Here is a 15,137-nt window from a genome sequence, read left to right on the forward strand (position 1 = left end):
CAAATAATACAGATATGTGAAGAAATTGGGTAAAAAGTAAAATATAATTTTGAAATGTGAGTAAAAATCAGTAATAAATTGATATTCAATTAGCCATTTTTCGGGCAAAGTGATGATGTCGCGGAAATGACGCTTGCAAAAGTGGCTCATCTGCACCAACCTCTCCAAGGCTACATTCAGTAAAAACCATTTAATACTACTTTCGGTAAATCTTCGCTTTATATCTATTAAATAGTACAAAAAAAAACATACGTCTCGTATAGTATACCTCCGTTATAAAACGAGGAGTGAAGCGACGAGAACTTGTACCTGAATGGCAATGAGCTGCCTTACGAAACTTGTACCTTAATATATTATTAATGTTATTGAACATTTTCAAGATTTTCTGAATGTTTTATGGATTGTTACTTTATAGAAACGTTTTGTGCTAAAAGTAATTCGGAAAATCTCTTCAAGAAAATTTAATAATCTGCTTATCGTTCAAAAGCATAAGCAGTGCTTCATAACTCATCAAATTAATTATTCAGCATTGAGGCCTGGCAAATTCTGTTCTACCAATCGATCTGTAGCTGATAGGAACACAGATTATATTATCCTCATTTGAAATGAAAGAACTATAATACCATGGTCTCAACCATATGGTACCATTCAATAAGTATAATACGACTCTGCCATCGGGGTGTGCAAACCCGACAACGTCGCCTTGAGACCGTGTTCAGTGTGTGCGAGAAATTCCTCATTTTTCGATCGTGCGGGCGAAACAGTTGTACTTTTCGAATAACGTACGAACTAAACTACTTCACTCTACTCTATTAAAAACCACCTTGTCGCTGTTTCAGTCTTGGTGGTACTGAGTACCGGTAGGGACAACCGATGGGAAATTAGTGCGGCCAAATTTTTAAGGAGCGTTTCCAGTGCGTTATTGTCTACTTGTAACATTGTTCGCAGGACTTGTTTTCGCCGGTTGTGAGTTATACGTGTGGAGGTTGTGATTTGAATTGTTCTAAATTTTTATTTATACCTTATATGTAAGTATTTAAGATTTTAAAGTGTTGAGCGAGTGGGAGGAAATAGGATGGAAGGGGATAATTTGCCGGTTCCCGACGCTTTAAACTTTAGGCACTTTAAATCCAGGAATCATTTGAAACCATGATTGCATATGGCTCGACAATGATTTCCCTTCAAATTTATGGTATGACATCAAAATAACCCTCTAAAAAGCTATCACCCTGGAGGTGGCATCACTTGTAAGAACTCACTATACAACTGTTATTAGTCATGGTAGTTTTCTGTTTCAATCTCATTCACATGTCCCCTTATTTGTATCCCGTTTTTTTAAATAAAATTTGTGTAGGTGAATAGAAAATTTAGACACAAGCTGAAATATAAACCCATAGGGTTAATCCTAAGTTGAGTGCTGATTCTCTAGACCAGATTTTCTCACAGCGGTAAACAGATAATGAAAAGGAATTGATGTTATAAATTTTGAGGTAGCAATTAAAATTAATGAATACTATGTTCCACTTACCATCCTGGAATAAGAGGTGGAGAAGCAGTTTAAATTAACAATTAATTGTTGTACTGTGATTAAACTGCAGGTTTTGACAGATTAAGAATGGAGAGAACTTCAAATCTGAGTTGAAGCTTCAATTCGGGTTTAAAACTAGAATATACAACTGGACCTTAGTTTTATGCTTGAGGCTTGTTTTAGAGAGTAATGCAGGCTTTAAAAACAAAGTTTCTGATTTAAATCTTATATTTGTCTTTTTTTATAATTTATTAATAAAATTTATAAATCACTATATATTTTTATAAATTTATAAATTATATATTTATTTAAATCATGTATTGGAGTGTGATTGTACTTGTATCTAATTTTATTGGTACCTTTAAGCACTTCATAATTATTTTACAATTATTTCTTTGATCCGACAACAAAGCTCAATGATGATTAGATTCAATAATAATGGTAATTGATGCATATTATTAAGAACTGATAGTAGCACCCGTCTATCTCCTCATCAATAAAACAAACGTCTGAATTCAGAAAACATGACAATAGAATCTGTTTACGAAGACCCTTGAAAAATCTATTTATAAGCTACTTAACAACAATAAACGTCTCCATTGTCGTCGAAGAAAACAATCTTAATTTCACCAGTTAACGAAACGGCCATTGTGGTGATAAGGACGTTCTTTTATGCAGTCAACGTCTGTGGACTTATTTAGCCTTTGACCTCATTAAGTCGTCTTTTATTATCATGACATTCTTGCCTTCATGATATTTTCAATAATATACGGGTCTTGCATATTGCCCACGTCGGAATTTACATTATAATGCCGTGGAGTGTTAAATCGCTTCCTTTCTTGATGTGTATCATTAATTGGTTTGATTAGTTTTAATTGTTTTTGAGGAGAGAGTTTTTTCTTTAATCAAAATTTGTTATATGCTCTTTGTGAGAACATATCATTTCAACAACCATATAAATTTATTATCTTTCTTAAGAAACAAAGGTAGATAAATTTCAGTGAATTACATAGGCAAATATTACTCACATAAAATGCATCTTGAGTAATACAGTAATTGAATGTTTATTTCTAGATATATCAGGTACAAGGTAATGGTCTTAGATCTTAGTGTCTAAGAACTTCTTAAAGAAATTGGGAAAGAAGCATTTTCCCAGCGGCGTAAAAAAAGATTGTCAAATTCAAAAGAAATTGCTCAATTCAGAAATAAATAGAAACCTGTCAGATAGGAATTTGGGTAAAAGATTTTGGAAGGAATTAAACAATTTCAAAATATTATTGCATTTAAAGCCACGGTACTCGCTAATTGTTATATGGGTTGGTGGTGTTCATCCTGGATCTCATATTCATCCTGGAATAAATAAAAGATTTCTGACTACTTTTTGAGCAAAAGCTTTTCCCCTGTATTAATTGCTGCCACCATCAAATATTGACAATTTGACGGCACTTCTATGCAATTTGCTCCGAATGTCGTCTAGTTGTTAAAAGGAATCAAAGTGTCAATTCTTAGTGGTTCAACCACCGAAAGAGCTTGCATGTATACAATTCATTCAGTAAGTGCATTTTAAAAATGTGTTAAACCAATTTTTAGCAGGTAAGAACCATGACCATCATACGTCCTTTCAATTTATGTATATCCCCTTGTATACTCTCGTAAAGTTCTCTTAAACACTTGCGAATTTGAATAGAAACCACGGCTGGGTGTTTACTAAGATACACTATCAGTTTGTTCTCAACAAACAAAAGTAGTTAACTATTAAAACGTGCCAAGCGAAAATCATAATCCCACGTCCTTGAATCCAAAGTTTTCCTTTCGATAATCGCTTTATTTTCTTTTGGGGCCTGCTGAATCAACAAACAGCAAACACTTGATGAAATGCACTAACCGAATCAATACCACTTGAAAAATTATAGTTTAGTAAATAACAATATTTGTAAACTAATAATGTGATCTTAAATTAAATAGGAGTATAGCCTGTTGTGAGTCACCACATATCGGCGTTTATTGCTGCCTTTATTACTTTGTTTTTCTGATAAATATTTTTTCCGCCATTTACAAATTTCATTTTTGCTGTATTTTCGTGACAATCCTTGGTTTTAAATAGTTACATACATGTAAAACCCTCATTCTATATGTAGGCAATAGAAAAAACAAAATCACCTGCTATTCAGATTTCTTCAAGTATACTAATAAATAAATAAATAACTAATAGTCTTTGATCCAATTAATTACATTATTTATTTTATTATTATAATATTAACTAATTATACTATATCTATATTAAGAAAATAGGAGTTTCCTCTAATATCTGTCACACAGTTCAGATCTGCAGCAAATTTGATGTGTTATCAGTTTATTGCTTCATACCTTTTACTATAAATTCCATTAAATAGGAATTCGGCAAAGAAATTTCGAGGAATTCGCAAAGATGTTTGTTATCTGCAAAGTTCTCGAAATGCCTGCCAAATCTCGCCGAAAGTAAATTAATGAATTAATTTAATTTCATAAAATCGCAATCAAAATCGAATCGAGATTTCAACAATCCGGCCTATGGTCTCTTAATGGTGTATATAATTAACGATTTGCGAGATATTTCAGCGTATATCGCAAGATTGTTCCCGATGTTTGAGTTGACACGTTACCGCACGCTAATGTCTAATTTAGCGTACCTGAAAACAATAAAGTTAATGCATATGTGCTCCTAGAAAAAAAAATATTTCTACGGCTGTTAGGATGTTGCATTACTGATTGAAAAATGATATTGAAAGACCCTCGATTTCCGTATACTTTCATTTACTACAAATTGCGCCCACAAAGATAAAAAAATCAGGTGATTTTCCACGGTTCGTACCAATATCTACAACGAAGTAAAATAAATAACCTTCGACTACCCGGCGGCTTGTTCCGTCACAGCTCTATTGCATACAATTTGCACAAAATGACAATTTCTTGACCGATGGATAATATACTAGTACCTGACACGTGCGACAGTGTCCTTACCACACTCGACTACTGATCAAACTGTGTTTCGCGGCGTTCGGTTATTTGCAATTAGAGTGCGGTAAAGTGTACCTTACGTGTGCGCGTGCGTTAAAGTTTAATACTTTACTTTAAAAAAAATAATCCGTCGTTTTTCAACATCTTATATATTTTTCTTTGGTTTCAGATAATTTAAAGCCTAACAGTCAGAAATAACAATTAGAATATAAGTCATGGGTGCACGACATTCAAAGAGGTCGGTCGACATAACTACCACTCCCAAAAAAGGAGAAGATGGGGTGGCGATCGTCGAGGGAGAGGATGCGGGTAAATTGGAAAAAATTGCGGAACCAGATCTAAAAATCACCACCAATGGAACCCTACACAGTGAAATTGAATTCGCGGTAAGTTATAGTCATTATTATAACGTTAGAAGACTGATAAGATGGATTTACTTAGGGTAGCGTAACGTTTGGAAACGTTAAAATTTGTTAGTCGACAGAAGTTATTGGCGTTAGTTAAGAAATTTTAATTTCCTTCTTCTGGCTTTTAAAGTGAAAAACTTCCTTGAAACGACGCGTTCAATTAACTTGAAAACAAAATTATCCCGAAGCTAGTTGGAAAATTCCGGCCTAGCTCTTGGGGAAAAACTTCCATTAGTTTTCGCACTTGAAAAAAAACGGTAACCAGCGTCTTAGATAGGTAATTAAAATGCGAATCTCGAGAATTTTATAAAACGCCTCGCAGGAGTGTCTTACTAGCAAAACAAACACTTTAAAGAAAGTTAATTTTGAATTAAATTATGCGGTGGGTAAAAGTAATGCAGAAGAGTCGTGCAGAAGTAAGTAAACAAGTGTTGAGTTTATGACTTTTCGTCGCGGTTTAGTTTCAACTCTGTTACCCACGAGCAACAGTTATGTGGCTTAATGGAAAGTATCACTCGGGTCTGGTTAAGCTTCAACAACTAATGGGAATACAGTCGTAATGAAACTTTATGCTTCTATTTAAAACAGTTAAGTCTGTATTGGGAGCAATCACGTCAAAAATTAAAATAAAGTATATCAATAAGTTTCGCTCGAAAAATGACAGATATCTAAGGGTCCTCAAACTTAAGATAAGTATTACAAACGTATGTATGTAGAAATTGTACCATCACCTGTACATATTGTCTTGTGTAGTCTAGCGAAAAACGATTTCCACTTTTTTGCATCGGTTTTAAAAAATCCATTATAATGCAAAAAATAATTTTCTAAAATTTTAGCAGTCACCATTAGATTAACGCTTGATTAGAATGTTTTGTCCAACCCAGATATAAGGAATAAGCATTTGATTAGGTCACAATAGGCATCGCAACGTGTACTTTAATTTGAGTTCATGCGGCCTGACAGAACAAAATATTAATAGATGTTGGTGTTTGTTACGGCCTTATATATCTGAATGTTTATATCTCTCTTCTAGAATAATTTATAGATTTTCCTGCCATTTATAGCTAACCGTTCCTCCTTCTTCACTTCTGAGATAATCATCTTTAATATTACAAAATATATTCTACTTCATATTTTCATTGACAAATATTTGTAAGTTTATGAAATTGAATGATCATATTTTTATTAAATTACCTAAGAATGACTTTGGTCCTTAATCTTTAACTCTGTTGAACGAGTTAGACACATCAAAAAACTATGATGTTGATGTTCATTTGCACCTTAAAAAAAGGATAGATGTAATCTGAAGATCGCGACGTTGCCACTTGCAGCTACCCTTTATTTCGATTACTCGTCTTCAGCAAAACAGATTGTACCTTTAACGATACCAAGATTTCAAATCACGCGAAAATCTGTAGCCTCATTCCTCATGACAAAGGCAACGCTATAATAGTACGAAATAAAAGGAATAGCGTAGCGTAGGTATAACTGAAAGTGAGGTTATAGTTTGTGCCTTGTATGTGTTCGAGCAATTTTATACCCATACCTTTGACATACCACCCACCCATACCACTGGTAGTATCGCAGTCAGCTGTTCGAAAAGAACAGCTGTTGTTGCTTCGATTGTCATACATTCTCATAATCGCCAAAAATGATAAGTGCCACGCAATTCCATTGCTGAAATCTATCTGTTTGACAGGTGCGACACTTTTTTCTGCCAATGAAATATCTTCCGTTTTGTTAAGAGGACAGTTCCGCCGTCATTTTCACGCTCATGGGAGTATCTCATTATTGTTTCTGCAGTATCTGTCATCTTAAACGTGGCTCGGCTAATCCAAGCTTATATTAACAGTCTGCAAGTGGTTATAAGCCGTACGGGAGATAAGATGGATTTTTTGCGTGGGCATTTTATGCAAATGCAATTGTTTTTCTATTCAAGTTTGAGTTCGTTATACAAAGAGGGCGCCGGTAATAAGGTAATAACGCGACATCGCCGTTGCCGAGCAAGATCGTTTAATATCATTATACACGGGGGGGGACAGGCGAACCCCGTTCAACCAGACTGTCAAAATAAATTAAAAAAATCCTCGAGCCGCACCCGGTCTCGGCCATCTGCAATAATCTGCATATTCGTCTTCGGTTTTATCGTCAGTGATATCGCTTGTGATACTCGACAACGTGGTTCGGAAATTTGCTTCCATACTTATCCGGGGTAATTGTTTGATGTTGCAATTTGCGTTGCACGTCGGGTTGAGGACATTTCGATATTTGTTTACGCAAATCCATTTATATTTGAAATTGGCCGTTGCACAATGGATTATCGATCGAAAAAAAAACATCCGTTGAGGGTGGCGTATTATTGGGCGTTGCTCCCCCTTCAGTTTTCGCTTGTTGCTTGTAATAAAAGGAGAGAAGGGTCGAAAAATGCCTTAATTCGTTCGGAGAGTAGTGCAATGGGCCCCGAAAGTTTCAATAGCCATGAAGAAAACGTTGGGGAAGGTTTTTGCGGAAATCAGACGGGAGGAGGGACGTAACCACTACTTAAATTGAAATATACAGGGCGTGTCATAGAATAGATACCATAGGTAGTCTGCCTAGGTAATAGATACAGTGTAGCTTCGTTTGTTCTAATTGAGCCTGTATATATTTTTGCATATTTAAATATTTTTGTAAACCCTGGATGTTGTCTACTTCCACGCCCTATACTGGCATTCATGTGTTCCAAACCAAAAAGAGGATGGATAAAAAATATTGATGTAAAAAATACCACAAGAAACACCCTGTATACCTACGTAATGTAGAAGAAACCTGTCAAATAGCGTGTAAAAAAACTTAAGGACCAACTTTCGCCGAGTTTGCAACCTCCACTGGTTACAGGCTACGGTTCACTTTGCAAAACACACTTTTCCGGTATTGTAACGTAGATAACTAAACTATAAGTAGGGTTTTCTAGGAAAGTGATACCGTAACATGGCGTAAATAATATTTTTCAATGTTAATCTCGGTCTTATCTGCCGCTACCTAGAAAACCACACGAATGCATGGCAACGTTTTATAGCGGCCGCTATTTTACAGTATCGCTTTCTTAGGAAACCTTAATTTAAAACTGCGATGCTGTAAAAAAAACCGTAGCTTAAGTAACAAATTAGTCGTTACAAACAAAATTGAAAGCAAATTTTAGAATTAGATTTCTCTAAAACGACTCAACCAATTTTTGAAAATAAAACATATTCGAATGCTATCTTACAAGAGTTATTGAAGTCCCATATGTTGCCGAAGAAAATTATTATAGGGCGGGCAAAAATTCAAATTTTTTGCTGAAATTTCTTCGATGCACAACTCTTAGAATTAAATTCTCAGATTATTCTTTTATACAGCAAACAGTATGTTGAGTAGTGTTGGAGCATGTCAGTATCAGTAGTGACGAGTAGCTCAGAACATGTTTGGATGATTTTCGATGTCATACCTGGTTATTCAGAAATATCGTTTTATGGAAATATCGACCTTTTTTTATTTCGGTGGCATTTATACTCCGAACAACATTTTTATTCCCGCTTCCTGCTTGATGGATGGATGAAAATGAAATTTGTATCCAAGCCATGATCTTTGACACATGAGAAATTCCCTCGATTCCCACCTAGAAATTGAGTCATTCCAAGGCATGACGAAAGGCGCGCTTACAAATCTCCAATTACGTATACAATGTTCCCGTTTTATTTGATACGACACCGACCGCGACTTTTGTTCGTGCCAATTAATTAGCACCATTATTTGTTTTCATTATACAGAATTAGATGTTTTGGGCCAGAGGCCTTTTCTCGTAACCATTGTTTGTTTGTTTTCAAGAAGCTTTACTGCTCTTCATGTAGGTAAACAGCAATTTAAATTGATTTTATGAATTGTCTTTTTATTTGTAATCATCTTACTTTGTGCTGTATGCAAAACAAACGAGGAAAAGCGCTTATATTGTTAATTGGCTAAGTAGAAACATAAGTTAATGGATTTCTACATCTCCCGGGATTAGGTCACTCCAAGGCGCTGTTACAAACACAAAGAATGTTAATTACATGTAATATAAATTAATGAATTTGAGAGGGAGATAGTGATGCATGTTGTTGTCTGACGCATTTAATTTGGAAATACAATTCAGTTTTAATTGCATGCAATCCGTTAAACATTAATTTTGTTTACTCGACTCGATCACTAAATCTATCGTGTATGCGTCGATTAAAAAGGGGCAGTTATCGTTTTTATCGGCCCGATTAATCAATCCACAGATTTTTCAAACAAGGAATACAATGTTTTTGCCTTATACGTTAATATTATAAAACAATTTTTTCCTGTGAGTTAAACCTAAACTTGGCGCGGTCCATTTCTCAAGTCCGCAACGTTCTTAGTTCCGGTCATAATATTACCTAAATCCTTCACGCGATAAGATCAGTTCTTAGGACACAGCTTGAAGTAACGACTTTTAAAATGAAACGTTTTATCGAGGCCACTGACTTTGTTAGATCCGTTTTTTTTTATAAATCCACTCCGGTTGAATTGTAGCAACAAAAACCAACAAATTATACTATAACCATTACTCATAAGTCTACGAATGTCGCCCGCGGCGTTTTTCAATTCAACAGATTTCTTTGCATGTCATACATGCTAATAGACGAGCAGTCTGTTCTCGTATTGTGAGTAATCTATTTTTGCCGCCATTATTGAGATACCTACTTAAGAGTACCAGCCGTACTAGAGAACACACATTCTGCGTCCGCCCTTGAACTTACTTTAATTGCTCGGTAATTCGTAGTTGTAATTACTTTCACCTGGGAAACTGATTATTGCGATTTGTGGACATACATATAGAGTGAACTCTGAAAGGAAGCTAAATTATCCGAACAATAGAGGAGCTTTTTAATGACTCGTATCAAAATGAAGTTCCTGTTTCGATAAATTGCCATTGATTGAACACTAACAGCTTCGCGTCCGTTTTATGATCCTGTCCCCAGGGTTGGCCGGGATCCCACATACCCCCCAGACGTTATATTTTAGCCTCAAAAGAATTTAACTTTGACCGTTTTTAACTTTCGGAAATTGATAGCGTCGTATTCCGTTCTCTGTCATCAACTAGTTCAACGTTTAGTTTTTTTCTAATCATTTCGACATATAGCATTTTTTAAATATTTACTGGTCGATCCTGAGGTTGTCATATCGTATTTCAATGCTGGAGAAAAAATTATTGGAAGGGTAGTTGGTTGGTTTTGTGGGATGATCTCGTTTGTATTGGGTGTATGAATATTTTGTATTGGAAAACAGTTTGACACCATGTAGAAGAAAAATTGCTGTTAAAAGCAGGTTTTAATTTGTCCATTTTTATATCAAAACGAATGAAATGTATGTTGTTAACATGTAAATTTTGACCACAAATTTCCACCACCAAATCTATCCAAGTCTCGCGTAGACGTCTGTGTAGAAAACATCGAATGAAACATGAAAATTGTAATTTTTTTCAGGAAACTGGGAAGGTGAAAATTTGTGTTTTCAACTTTTGTACACATTTCAAAGCCGAAAATCATCCACAGAATCATGAAATGTCTTTTTGCCCTAACACATCTAACATTTTCTTAACAGTTGCTTTCCTAATTTTTTTTGCTTCATCTCAGAGTTTACTGCACCACAGAACTATATCATTTTTACCTGCTCGTATGCAGGTTCCTGTGATGGCGGTAATTATAATTAACAATAAAGACTAAGACCTTGGTGCCTGAGAAAAAGTACCTGCGATGAACCAAAAACCTGAAACAAAAGTTTGCACAGTAGCTACTGCCTGGTTACCACTCAACTTAAGATTTTCTTTAATAATTGTTGCAAACATGATGAGCTGCAAAGAAAACAACATTGTAAGATGTAGCGTAATTGGTTCTCTTTACAATGTATTAAAAGTAACCATACCGCAAAGTCACGGTTTCACGTCTATTACCTTTTTCCATATCCCCAGGGCATTTTTGTAGGCCAGAAGTCGATCGTTTCGTTACATGTTATGCGGGCTTGGAAGGTCTTTGCAATGGGCACGTCATCATCAATTAGAGTAAAACCTACAGAGTGCGACAGTTGCGTATACATGAACTTTAATTTGATCAACGAATGATTGAAATTGAGAGATACACAATGAATTGTAAGCGGCATCTGTGCATCGTAAAACGTTCTTTTAGAACGAAGTGCTCTGTTGCAGTATTTATTAATTACGTTCATTTCACAGTTGGTTAAGTGTGAAATGAGCGTGAGATACCACGTGCTTTTAAACAGTAAAGTTTAATTTTTATTTTTTCTTTCTATCTCCAATAAAGGATTACAACACGGACAGCTATACAAGTCACTTTCAAAGATAGCAAGAAGGCTATATTTTAGAAATAGAATAGTTGTCTCCAAAGATTATAATCTTGGAACTTGGAATATTGTAAACGAAGTTAGAGGAAAAGGTGACAAGGCTTCTATCTTCCTAGACATGTCTTCATACGTCACATATTTGCTAATCGCTATTAGGTTTTTGTTAGGTTTACCTATTTGTAAAAGTTTATAAACTCAGTGTTGTGTTTAATTTCAAACAGGAACGTCGAACTCTGCGACATTAGTCGTCTTAAATCCAAAAACTTACAGATCTATAATCTAGAGTTGTGTGTCATATTTAATGTTTTGCAACTGTTTAAACTCAAGAATGTGTTTAGAAAATAAATTGTTTATAACTGTTTTATTGGCTGAAAATCTCCTTTGACCCACCATACTTAAAGAGATATTTACACACGCAAATGTTTCGAATATATCAGCGAATCTTTAATGGTAAACACACCGTTTTGCTTATTTTATTAGCGCCAGTCCGCCGAAGATTTATCTCGCCACGGTTTACTAATTTGTTAAAATTTTATCAGGGCATGTTTCATAATAAGTTTCTAATCGTAATGCATACTGTTTATCCGATTATGTTGTTATTTAAATGTGCCTTCTAGACACGAATGTCTATAAATAATTTATGAACAGCAATTTTAGCTGTTTTTAGACAAGTAGGAAATGTTTGGTTGATTACCAAAGTTCATTAACACACCCGTTCAGTATGGTAATTGCTGTGATTCACTTTTTAACTTCAATAAAGTATTTACAGAAGGTGCGTTCAAAGAAAGCAATTACACGTACAATAATTAGATCAGCACAATAATATCAGTTGTTTACTAAGGGTTTAAAGTGCTTTTCCAGTAACTAACACTCATTCATGATTTTGTTTGCTTTTGATACATAGACAGAGAAAATAATAATTGTTTTTTTTTTCAGGACAAAGAAGAAACGTCAAAAGATGAAACAGAAGAGAAGGAAAAAGTGGAATCTCCAAAGATAGAGGTAAAAGAGAATGGTCTCCCTGAAGAACCCTCTAACGAGGCCACGAAGGCCGAGGAAGCACTTGCGGCCGTGCCTGAACACGTCAATGGAGAAATAGAGAAGATGCCGGAAAAAGAAGCACCTAGCCCGAAAATCGAAGAAACAACGGAGAAGAAGAAGAAGGAAAAGAAAAAGAAATGGTCATTCCGGTGAGAAGAGCAGTGGAATTTCATTTTAAGATTGAGCCACTAACAATTATTTCAGATCAATCTCTTTTTCGAAAAAGGACAAGTCGAAACCATCTAAAGAGAGCAACAACGAGAAAAACGGGGATGTGAAGGAAGTCGCTGAAGAGGTAAGTTTTTATCACGATTCGAGATAGTTGCTCATTTGCACAGTTTGGCGAGGAAAATATATCTTGTACTTACAAAGAAATTGAGCCTCGAGCGCCGAACAACCGCTTTTCAATCGGGATATTGAGACCATAAATTACAAGCTTTTTTTTATCGATTTGTTCAGTGTTTCCTCTTCGGTAAGTTTACAATTTTCAAGCCACAAGGGGTGCAGTAATGAGCTTACACCCTAGTATATACCTTTTTTATAAGCCGCTGTTTGTAATTAAATAGCTGAGGAACGTCAAAAAAAGTAAAATCTTTCGCAACATTATTTCTTTTTGATAAATTTGCATGAAAATTCCGAATTTCAATCTGTCGTCTTGTGCCCTGATAGAAGCAAAGTAAATTTGCCGAGACATTATTCAAATCCTCAAAGTCAAACAGCATTATTACCTAATCTTAAAGCTCTAACGACGGTGGTGCTAGTTGAAGCGCCTTGGGTCACATTACCCGGGACATTCGGTGACAATTTAAATTCCTAACTGCCAGCCTGGATTAGATTTTACCTGAAGGGTGGAGAAAATTAGGTTTACCTAATTTATTGCGGTCATTGTTGCCCGGGTAATTCATTACTTACCGCAGTTTCGTTGGTTTCCCAGAATTCTATTGTTTTAGTTATTTTGGGCGTTGGTTAGTTGGGAGGTTAATACTCCAATTTTTTCCTTGAGGCAACGATTTCTTTGTCTTGAATATACCGGTAAGTATGGTTACTGTTTGATTATAGTTTTATTTATGTTATGACATAAATATGCTTTTAATAAGAAATTTAGTACAAAGTATATTGTGAACTCTAATTTTGAGAAGTTTAGACTGGTGAATCTAAAAATACACAACAAATTTTTATTTTAGCTAATTTGGAAAACGGAATTGTAAATCTGTAATTTGGTAGAATTGTAAAATTTATCTTCCTGTTTTAGTGGGCCCTTTTTGAAACACCATTTGGTGCGGCATACTTTTTTTCATTTAGCGGTAAAAAATATTTTCTGCTAACTGTCATTCGCTGATTTCATATTGCTATACCACACCTCTCTAGTACACTCGGGTCGATAAAAATGTGAGCTATCGTTGGTCGGTGTTATATATCACAGTTTAGAATTGAACGGACCAATCACACATTTGGTAATCAGACTCTGCTATGTATCTATTGAGTCAAGATGCGGCAAACAGTACATTGTATCATAGTAGCGCAATAGAACAAAAGGGTTAGTTCCTCGACCGAACAAGTTAAACTATGTTAACAAAAGAGTTAAACCATAACGTCAAACTTAACGAAATCAGCTTACCGGTCTCCAAGGATGGTTTGTCGGTGTAGTTAAGATGTTTATGTCTAGGTTGTATTTAAAGTCAATTATTTTTCTCTACAACACCGACCACTATCATTGTGTTACTACTTATGTCAGTTTTATTATATTCTTCAAATAATTATGAAACACCACTTGTTTTCAATAGCAAGTACCGTCTAAATCTGCCATTTTCATTAAGTCCTTTTATTATAAATAAAGAATCTTTTCAGAATTTTAGACTGAAGAAATATTTTGTTTTAAATAATGAATATACAAAAAAATGGCGTAAGGCACAGTTATATGTATACCTTCAGTTTAAATTCCACGTGAAGCTAAAGACAAGTTTGTGACAGATAATTAGTGGAATATATGTCAAATCTGGAGCTTAAAGCTCAGATCGGGTTTAAAACTTGTCCTATACAATCTAACCTCAGGTCTAGAGTTGCATACCTTCAATTTAAACTTGACCTGTAGTTAAACTGGATTAGTAGTTTGAATCTCAGTTGTGTAATTGAAACTAAACTTAAAATAAACATAATTTTAATGATTTTTCCGTAGTAGCTGTAACAACTTTATTAGTTTTACCAAATAGGACATCAATTTGCATAGAAACGATTCAATAAACGCAGATCTCTGACTAGGTTCTTGGTTGGTGGAGAAAGTTGCTATCATTGAGATGAACCTATTGTCAACGCATCAGACATTTTTTTAACTTTTCTTAACGTTAATAAGCAATACCTGAAAATGTTAACCTCTGTTTTCATCATTCACCAATCAGCTTTTTAATTGTGAGTTGTTGATAGAAGACGAAGATAGATTATTCGCAAATATTAATTCGTAGTTTTATCTATAAATCAATAATTCTACTCCGTTCTTTGCCGAGGCAATAAATAACATCTAAGTCCAAAGTTTTGTAACCGCACAATCCCTGTTTAACAATGAATATTAGTCGTTTCTACAGGTTACCTATTCCCGGGCAACTTATCTCATTAAATCCAAAATACCGTGGAATACAAACACTTTTATGATGACTAATCGCCAAAGTATTGCACTTGTTCAAACTGTAAAGTAATTAATGTTAAATGTTTCGGATGACTTATTGCCCCTTAAAAACGCCATACAGAACTGTAGAGGTATTTATTAGTTAAACTATTACGAAACCTGTCTA

General features: G+C 34.9%; 1 protein-coding gene across 2 annotated transcripts in view; it reads left to right on the forward strand.

The window, feature by feature from the left end:
* Window positions 1–15,137, forward strand: part of LOC136410131 (A-kinase anchor protein 200-like) — a 54,161-nt gene that overhangs the window by 12,194 nt on the left and 26,830 nt on the right. The window contains exons 1-4 of one of the 2 annotated variants that reach the window (XM_066392124.1): window positions 756–1,028; window positions 4,695–4,911; window positions 12,247–12,500; window positions 12,556–12,646. In XM_066392124.1, coding sequence (XP_066248221.1) covers window positions 4,741–4,911; window positions 12,247–12,500; window positions 12,556–12,646 — 516 coding nt within the window. In that variant the 5' untranslated portion in view covers window positions 756–1,028; window positions 4,695–4,740. Of the gene's footprint in view, window positions 1–755; window positions 1,029–4,694; window positions 4,912–12,246; window positions 12,501–12,555; window positions 12,647–15,137 lie in introns of those variants that run through there. The other variant, XM_066392123.1, reaches the window with a different exon arrangement.

The sequence above is a fragment of the Euwallacea similis genome, chromosome 7, assembly GCF_039881205.1.
Source record: "Euwallacea similis isolate ESF13 chromosome 7, ESF131.1, whole genome shotgun sequence".
Lineage (NCBI taxonomy): Eukaryota > Metazoa > Arthropoda > Insecta > Coleoptera > Curculionidae > Euwallacea > Euwallacea similis.